The sequence below is a fragment of the Psammomys obesus genome, unplaced genomic scaffold (genome assembly GCF_907164565.1).
Source record: "Psammomys obesus unplaced genomic scaffold, mPsaObe1.curated_primary_1811, whole genome shotgun sequence".
Lineage (NCBI taxonomy): Eukaryota > Metazoa > Chordata > Mammalia > Rodentia > Muridae > Psammomys > Psammomys obesus.
This window is the reverse complement of record NW_026590061.1, coordinates 621000-630499: the sequence shown is the minus strand read 5'-3', so window position 1 is coordinate 630499 and position 9500 is coordinate 621000. Positions and strand designations below refer to the sequence as shown.

The following is a 9500-nucleotide window of genomic DNA, read 5'->3' as shown; positions in this document are numbered from 1 at the left end:
CTCTGCTCTTCCCGCAGAGGCTTTCCCTATGCTGTGTAGACATTTGGCTTTACCCATCCTCTTTGTACCTTTGGCCTCCCCTCTTGCCCCTCTCCCTTCCCTCCCCTTCTACCCACATTCTCAGCTTAGTCTGATCATGTCTACTCTGGACTCTGCCTTTGGCTCTGCTCTCCCTTTTACTTACAATGAAACTTTCTTTTCTACATACCTAGGAACAGTTATGTCCTTTCCTTTTTATTTTTTATTTTTTTTTTTCATTCAAAAACAAAGAATTAAGGGCCAACAAGTAGTAAGGGTAAAGCCAGGCATGATGGCACATTCCTTTAATCCCAGCACTCAGGTAGAGGTAGCAGGATCTCTGTGAGTTCGAGGCCAGCCTGCCCTACATAGTGAGTTCCAAAACAGCTAGAGCTACGTAGTAAGACCTGTCTCAAAACAAAACAGCAACAAAGATTTTGTGGGTAAAGGTACTTGTAACCAAATCTAATAACTTGAGTCTGACATTCAAAAAGCACATGGTGGAAGGAGAGAACCAACTCCCTACAGCTGTACTCTGACCTACACATGTACGCACACAAAATGTTAAAAAAAAAAAAGTAAGAATTAGTGGGGGTTGGGCTGTAACTCCTTACAGGTTATGTGCCCAGTGTCAGGGAGACCCTGGATTTGACGTCCAAATTTGATAAACAAAAAGTCAAATGAATTTTTTGTTTTTGTTTTTCAAGATAGGGTTTCTCTGTATATTGCTGACTGTCCTGGAACTCACTCTGTAGACCAGGCTGGCGTCAAACCCACAGAGACCTGCCTGCCTCTGCCTCCTGAGTGCTGGGATTAAAGACGCGTGCCACCACTGTCCAGCTGTCAACTGCAAATTTAAAATATATTTTGAAGCTAGTTTAGTGTTGGGTGTTATAAATTGTATACAAGTATGTATTTACACACACACACCTATGTGCATTTTTTTTTTTTTTTTTTTGTGAGGGATTTTGAGATCTTCCCATTGCGGACTTTGCCTTTTCAGCAAAGTCACTGTTAGCATCACTGCCTCAGTGGCTCAGCCCCGGCAGCCACAGCATCACCAGCTGCCAAAGGCACCATGTGTACCCTTCAAAAGGTCCCCATCATCAAGCCAACTCTCTTACTCTGTGTATTGTGTCCCCTGTCCCTGCCCCACTTAGCAAATTGCTTGCATGAAATCTGTTGTGTGGTGTGATCTTTGGGAGATGGATCCACTAAGCCACTCCTTCCACCACTAAACCCTAACTAATAGGCTCTTTACCACAGCTCCTGGCCGACTAGGGCTAAGGCCCAAGGAAGAATTGGTATTCAACAGATTTTACTAACTTACATAAGCTTTAGGCTTGTGCATTCTACAAAGACTTAAATCTCTTTTGGGTCCCAGCTCCAGGTTACACTTCAAACAATTTAAACACAGACAGGAGACTGTATGTCTGGTTGCTTAGACAGATAGGAGATTTACAAAGTGCAGGTATTGCTAGAATTCTTTCTTCCCTTCCTTCCTTCTTTCTTTTTTTGTTTTTCAAGACAGGGTTTCTCTGTTTAACAGAGCCCTGGCTGTCCTGGACGGGGCTTTATACAGCAGACTGGCCTCAAGCTCACAGAGAATTGCCTGCCTCTGCCTTTCCAGTGCTGGGATTAAAGGCACATGCCACCACACCTGACTAGAATTATTTTTTAAAGATTTATTTGTTTTATGTATATGAGTGTTCTGTTTTCATGCACACTACAAGAGGAAATCAGATCCCATTACAGATGGTTATGAGCCACCATGTGATTGCTGGGAATTGAACTCAGGACCTTTAGAGGACCCACCAGTGCTCTTAACTGCTGAGCCATTTTTCCAGCCCCTAGAATTCTTTATTATTTCGAGACAGGGTTTCTCTGTGTAGCCACGGTTGTCCTGGCACTTCCTCTGTAGACTGACCTCAAATTTAAAAGATCTGCCTGTCTCTGCCTCCTGAGTGCTGGGATTACAGACGCGCCACCACTGCCCAGCTAGAATTATCTCAGTAAGCCAGTGTTGCTTTTATCACCTGGGTCACTTAGCCTACCTGACAGAATCTTTTCCATGAATTGCAGTACACAATGACGTGAGTCACCTCCCTAGGCCCTAACGAGAAGACCAATTTCAGAGCAAGATGAATGGCGAGCTTGAGGACCTTGGCTGGTGCAAGCAGCAGAGTTTGGATCTCAGTCGGAAGTCCTGGAAGCTGGACTTCCAACCACTGGATGGATGATGATGTATGTGCTGTGTGTGCAGAAGAACCAGGTTGGTTCCCAGCACCCACACAGCAGCTCACAATCATCCACAATTCCATCTGCAGGGGATCCGATGGCCTCTTTTGACCTCTTCAGACACCAGGTCGGTACCTGGTACACACAGACAGGCAAGATAGCCATACATGTAAAATACAACATATTTTAAAAAGGAATGTAAGTAATAGAAACTAAACATTTGTGATAACAAAAAAATTAACTAGGTGTTAGAGTGCATACCTCTAGTTCCAGTACTTAGCGTGGCAAGAGGACCCAGGGTCCAATGTTATATTCCAGGACAACTGGGTGTCTGTGATATGGCTCATGTGCAACACGAGACAGTTTTTTCATGTCTTTGAGCTATTCTTAACTTGTTTATCTGTTGTTGTGCTAAAATACCGATTAAAAACAATTTAAACAATAGAAGCTTTCTTCTGGCTCACAGTTCAAGGACACAGTCCAGGGCGTTGGAAGCTTGAAGCAGCTGGTAAAAAGGCCTCCCCAGTCAGGAACAGAGAGGGGTGGAATGTGTGCCGCTCTTCAGCTCCTTTTCTCTGTTTTTACAGGACCCTAGCCATGGAATACATAGAGGCCTATCTCCAGATGAATCTAGATGCTCTAAGGTTGACAATATGAATGATCACAAGCTGCAATACAAAAACAAGCATGCATATTAAAAAGAAATGGACTGAGCGAGAGCGAGCTGTGCATACCTTTAATCCCAGCACAGAGGCGGAGGCTGGCAGATCTTCATGAATTCCATGCCAGCCTGGTGACAGTAAGTTCTAGGCCAGCCAGGGCTACACAGAGGGGAGACCTTTTCTAAAAAAAACAAAACAACAACAACAACAAAAAAACATACTGATAGCCAGGTGTGGTGGTGCACTCAGGAGGCAGAGGCAGAGGCAGAGGCAGAGGCAGGCAGATCTCTGTGAGTTTAAGGCCAGCCTAATCTACAAAGCAAGTCCAGGACAGCCAAGGCTACACAGAGAAACTCCGTCTCAAACAAAACAAAAACATATTTATGGTGTCTAGGGAAATGGCCCAGTATATAAAGTCCTTGCCAGGCAAGTATGACAATCAGAGTTTGAATCCCAAGAACTTAGTCAGAGTCAGGACTCTCTAGAAAAAACAAAATGATGGAATGAGTACATACTAAGAGTGGACAGTGAGTGGGTCAGACGATACTTGCCCTGACAACCTACATTCAATTCCAAGATCCCAAAGGTGGCCGGAGAGAACATTAATTGTACAAGTGCACAGTTGCACCTGGCCTAGAGACTCTTATTACTCAAATATTCTCTATTATGTTTTCTTGTTTGTAATAGTTGATCTTACGCATCACCTTAGATGGGCCAGGCTACATTATTCCAGATGTTGTGGTGAAAGTTTTTTGTTGTTGTTGATTGTTTGTTGTCTTGCTATGTAGTCTTGGCTAGCCTAGAACTCACTACGTAGACTAGGCTGGTCTCAAACTCAAGAGATGTGGCCTTGCAAGTGCTGAGATTAAAGGCCTGTGCCCAACAAGATTAGTATTTAAAGAGCGAAGGTATAGTTCAGTGGTAGAATGGTTCCCTAGCATGTGCAAGGCCCTGTTCCCTGCATCCCACCCTCCCCAAAATGGGTAGAACTCATCTAATTAAATTGAAGGCCTTAATACCGCAAATTCCAAAAAGAATAGTCTTTTCTGCATGGGGTGAGGTAGAGTTCACTTTTCCCACCCTCACCGGATAATTATATGTTCAACAGGATTTTCTTTCCTCCTTTTCTAAATAATGATTTTGGTTTTAACTCTTGCTTTTAAGTCTCTTGCAAAACTTTTAGTAATCTCCACCAATAATGAAACAAAAAAACAAAGTATCAACCCCACAGTTTTATTTGTAAAGAACAAAGCATGAAAAGTCATATTTAAATGTACTCCAAAACCTGAAAAATTCATGTCATGTCAGCTTGTTTGATATGTTAAAGTGCTTAATATCACAATACTCTTCAGATTTTATATTATGTTCAGATGCGGAGGGGGAGAAAGTTCCAGTTCTGACATACATTGTTAATAATACAAAGAAAAACAGTGTAATTTAAATGCAGAAATAGTAATTAAAAACAAAAACAAACATAGGATATCTTTGTATGTGGCTCATGTGTAGCTTAATAATTTTTTTTAACACCTTCATTTGACTGACAACAGAAACTCCTTACTATCCATATCAAGATTTGTTTAAAATATATGTTGGATCCAACCCAGAAGGCCCTGGGCCAAGGATGGCTTCTTCCTAATTAGCTGAGGATATGCTAGAATACTTTTAAAGAGGAGGGAAGTTTATTTGGAACTTTTTTTTTCAGTCTGATATGAACACAAATACCTCAGTGTGTCCTCCTGAACTCAGATTCTATCTTATCCTTGAGAAATCAGATTTGGGAAGGTACAATCATACTTGGATTTCCTGTCTCTCTTTTTCTGGGGTGCTGGACCCAGGACCCTGTGTCTATGAGAAGCATATATACCACCGAGCTCCACTCCAGCCCTTCTTAGATCCCTCCCATCACACTACAAAAGCACACCTCTTTAAAAAGTTTAAAATTCAGTTTAAGATTCAGCAGATTTGGATATGTTTTTTAATACTAAGTAGAGACATAAGCTTTTCTAAAGGTGCAGATGCTTGCCGGGTGTGGTGCACGCCTTTGATTCTAGGACTGGGGAGGCAGGGGCAGGTGGACGTCTATGAATTCAAGGCCAGCCTGGTCCACAGAGTTGGATCCACAACAGCCAGGCCTATGTAAAAACTCTTCTTTAAGAAATCAAAACTAAAACGAAGCCAACCAACCAACCAAACAAAAAAAGACAGAGGCTTGGAGCTAGTATTTATCAAAGCAGAAGAGAGCACTGCTGTCAATCAATAAAGGTGTGTTAATACTGAAATATATAAGTTCAGAATGTCCTTTCAACGCCATGAAAAAGGTAGACAAGCTTCAGAAAATACTCACAATTCCCTAAATGAAGAATCTACCGAGAATCCATTGTTCTTAGAAGATATTTCACATTATAAAGAGCTCTATTCCCAATGCCGTTATAACATTTCCCTGGGGATTTGATGTCTTTGTGTACTGCCTCATATTTTAGATACTGACACATGCTAGATATTTTTCATAACATTTATACATGTGCTTACTGTCAGAAAAGGAAATAGAAGCAACTGAGTATTATTCATACAGTGTTCTAGAAGTTCATTAAAATATTTTCTTCAGCCGGGCCATGGTGGTACACAACTTTAGTGCCAGCACTCAGGAGGCAGCAGCAGATGGACTCTCTGAGTTTGAGGCCAGCCTGGTCTACAGAGTTCCAGGACAGCCAAGGCTACACGGAGAAACCCTGTCTCAACAAAACAAAACAACCCCCAAAAAATACACACACACACACAAAAAAAAACCCAAAACACACACAAAAAATTTTTTTCCTTAAAGTCATGTTAAATAAATCCCACAGAGCTAGAAAACATTTAAAGTGAATTTTAGATGAATTTCAACCATTGCAATTTTAGGTTTCCTCTGTCAGACTTTCACTCCCAGTGTGAAATAGGGTCGGGGAGGGGGCTTTCCTTGCTCCTGGTAGTCCACTTTCTCACTCCACATACTTCACATGGAGAAGCCCAGTCACTGTACGGTGCCAGGCACCCTCATAAATCATGGGGAGGTCTTCACACCTGATATGCAAACTGCTGTAAGGCCACCAGGACGGTGACATGAAGGTTGCGATCAGAGGTCTAGTACTTAAGAAAAATACTTGAAGAATAAGCTTTTGAAGAGGTTAAGATTTTGGCAATTTTATTTTTGCTTGCTATAGACAAGCAAAATTGGTTTTGTACATGCTACATAAGCACTCTACCAGACACTGCATATTTAATATTATTAAATATTTCTTTTATGAGTGTTTTGCCTACATGTATATATGTTCACCAGGCTGGGTGCCCACGAAGGTCAGAAGAGGGCATTAGATCCCCGGGAACTGCGGTAACCGGGGGCTTTGTTACTGTGTGGGTGCTGGCAGCTGAACCTCCGTCCTCCACCAGAGCAGCCAGTGCTCTTAACTGCACAGCCATCTCTCCTTGCACATTTAACTTTTAAACAAGGTGTTTTAACCTTACTATGGGAATATTAATTTTGGTCCCAGGTATTTTGCTTTAAATTTATTTGGACAAACACATAAAAAGAAGTGGTTTTGACTATCATTTACTCTGAGGTGATTCTAAAGCACTGGACTAGTTAAAAAGAAAAAGAATAGGGAAGCACAGCAAGAAGGATGCCTGCTGTAGGCCCCTACAAAGCCAGCTTGGGAAGAGTCCGCTAGCGTTGTGAGATGAGCATTTCTCGTATGGGTTCGGTTTGTTATGAGCACACAAGAAGTCTGACTTCTCGATCATTTGCAATAGGTAAGCCCAAACTCAGTGGAAGTGTTTTCCTTATTTATCATACCCTAAGGTCTTTATGGTGTTTCTACGTATTAGACTTATTCTGTAAGGCTAAACTTTATCAGCAATGGGAAATTCACAAGAATGGGCTTCTGGGGCAGTCAAGCAGCTCCACCAAGGCCCCGCCGTGTGAGCAGATGCTGTACCAAGGAGAAGGGCAGCCTCTGAGACAGTGCTTGGTATTTTTAATGAGTTATTTCACTAGTCTATCCAAATGCTATCATGTGGAACAAACCTTATAGGTAACTTTTTTGCTTTTGGTATTACTTTTTAAGTAAGTTTTAAACCCAAGCTGGAATGTAACTCTGCTCCCACTTTTACAACAAACTAATGTCTAAGAGGTTAAGAACAGTGTGCTGGGCAGAGCACTCACTTGAATCCCCTCACTTAGGAGGTAGAAGGAGGTAGATCTGTGAGTTCCGGGTCAGCCTGGTCTACAAATGAGTTCCAAGGCCAGCCAAGGCTATAGTGAGATCCTGTTTCACAAACAAAAACAAAAAAAGACAATTTAACTTAAATACCAATCCTTACTAAGTATCGCAGGAATATTGCTTCTTATCCGCACGGGCAAATAAAAATTCAACAGGAAAATACTAATAAGTCTTGAAGGTTGGTTTTATGCAGTCTAGTGTGGTGAAAAGCATAAAGCCTAAACCCTGTGCTGTCAGGGGGAGAAGCAAGAGTGAGTCTCTGATTCTTAAGTGTTCTACTTCCATGTACAGCATGAAGAGGCTGCAGCAGATTCAGCGTGGATCTGTCCGGCGGTCAGCCCTATGGGAAAAGTGACAACAAAGCCTGGTATGGAGCATGCACATACAGCTTCTGGATGTTTCCCATAGGAGAGCTGTCCCTTGGATAGTCTCGGACTTCTATAAACACTTGTATTTTACGTAAACAAATCTCTGGCTTAGCCAGGTCATCTAGAAACATGCTCTAAGCCTTCCTAAGTGCACCTTCAGGAACCCTTTTCCTCACACTACCAGGAGCTATTCCCTGGCTTTATACAGTTCCTGACAAGGACACTTGAGGCACCTATCTCTTAATTTCCTCCTCCAGTAAATAAGGAAGACAGCACTGCTGGCAAGAGCCAGGACCCTGAGAGCCTGTGGCTCTGGTTTTCAGCTACAACAGGGAATAAAACCTGGAGCTCTTCTGGGGCGATCTTGCTACTAACAAGGTGCCAGTGCCTAATTATAGATCTGCCACTTATTTACCAGAAGATGAAGACTTCTGTAATTGTTAACATACTTATTTAACTTAAGCAAGCTACCAAACTAGAAAGTTATAACTTCAGGGCTTCCCAAATTGTCTCAACAACTTGCCTCCTCAGCCTGCTGCAGTAGCTTTTAACGTTTCTGGGCCAAAGCTTTACATTTCCCTGAAACACCCAGAAAGCCTTCATTCTTTCTCTCTGCTTCTGTTATTTGCATTATCATGGTCAACAAATACTTTCACAAAAGCATTCCAAATCACACAGAGACCCCCTCCTCCTCCCACATTCCTTCCGTTTCCTGAGGGGGGATGGGCAGCAGAGCGGTTGGTTGGAATCTAACAAAGACAGAGCTGGCAGTTTATCTCTGTTACAGGGTTTGGATGGCTCAGTTAAAGTCCCAAGTCACACTGCTTCTTGCACTTATTCTGAGTGTATGGCTGATACGAGAAAATTCATTATCTCCAAAGCACTGTCAAATAACAGTAATAAACCAGGTTAATCTTTCCAAAGTAAAGATGTTATAATTCCATGCTTCTCAGGGCTTCTTGTGTTCTTTCCAATTAGACAAGCTCTTGGGATCTGGTATTTGCACACGTGTGCACGCTCGCTTGCGCACTCTCTGGGTATGTGTGTGTGCCTGTGTGCTCGAACACACAGCATCTTCTATGTAGCTGTCTGGCCTGCAATTCTGAAAGATCCACCTGCCTCTGCCTCCCAGTGCTAGGATTTAAGGTGTGAGCCACCAAGCCTCCCTGTGATTTGGTATTTAAAATACTTTAATTTTTTTTTTCTTTATGCCATCTGAAAATTTTTCTCAAAACTGGAAAAATGACTCATTAAGTGATTTATAACTTAAAGATACAACGAGGACTTTGTACATTATGAAGAGCTATGCACATTCATGACACACAGGATGAGAACTCCAGGAGGAATGGCTGCTTCCAAACAAAGCATTCTACTGGAGGGAAGAGAAGTGCCTGGGTTGCACTATTTACACAATAACTGGCTTCTTCCTGACTAGCACCGTTCTCCCACCCCCAACATTGTTAAGCTACTTATTTTAAGTCACGGGAATATTCAATCTAAGAAAAGTATCTTATTACAGTAATATAATTTCTTAAAGATAGCATATTTACACACTTCTAACACATGAAAATACTCTATTTTATACTAAATTTTGGGTTCAAATGAACTACAATACAGCACTTTGCCTTGTCTGCAGAGTGGAGATTGTTCAAACTGGGGCTTCCAGTGCATTGCCCCAGCAGGGCCCACTATGATCAGTGCAGTCCAAACAGGTCCCCAAAGCTGAGGAGGGCTTGGAAGTCAGGGGAGGATGAAGAGCTTCTGTCGCCTGGTTTACACATCTACTCCTTTGATTAGTGATCCTTCTAAGACTATGGTGAAATCCTTTATGGTCTGCAGAACTCGGATAAGGGAGTTGACAGTCATGTGGTCTCGAAGGAGTGCACTCTCTTCATACATTCGAACGATAGCAGGACATTCTGCTAGCAATGGAATCCACTGTGGGAGCAGGTGATCCC

At 42.3% G+C, this 9500-nt stretch overlaps 1 protein-coding gene across 1 annotated transcript in view; it reads right to left on the bottom strand.

The window, feature by feature from the left end:
* Nucleotides 1–4130: 4130 nt before the first annotated feature.
* The window catches only part of Dennd5b (DENN domain containing 5B), a 127483-nt gene continuing 122113 nt past the window's right edge, over nucleotides 4131–9500 (bottom strand). The window contains exon 23 of the mRNA XM_055605614.1: nucleotides 4131–9499. Within this exon, the coding sequence (XP_055461589.1) occupies nucleotides 9316–9499 (184 nt within the window). The 3' untranslated portion in view covers nucleotides 4131–9315. The remainder of the gene's footprint in view (nucleotide 9500) is intronic.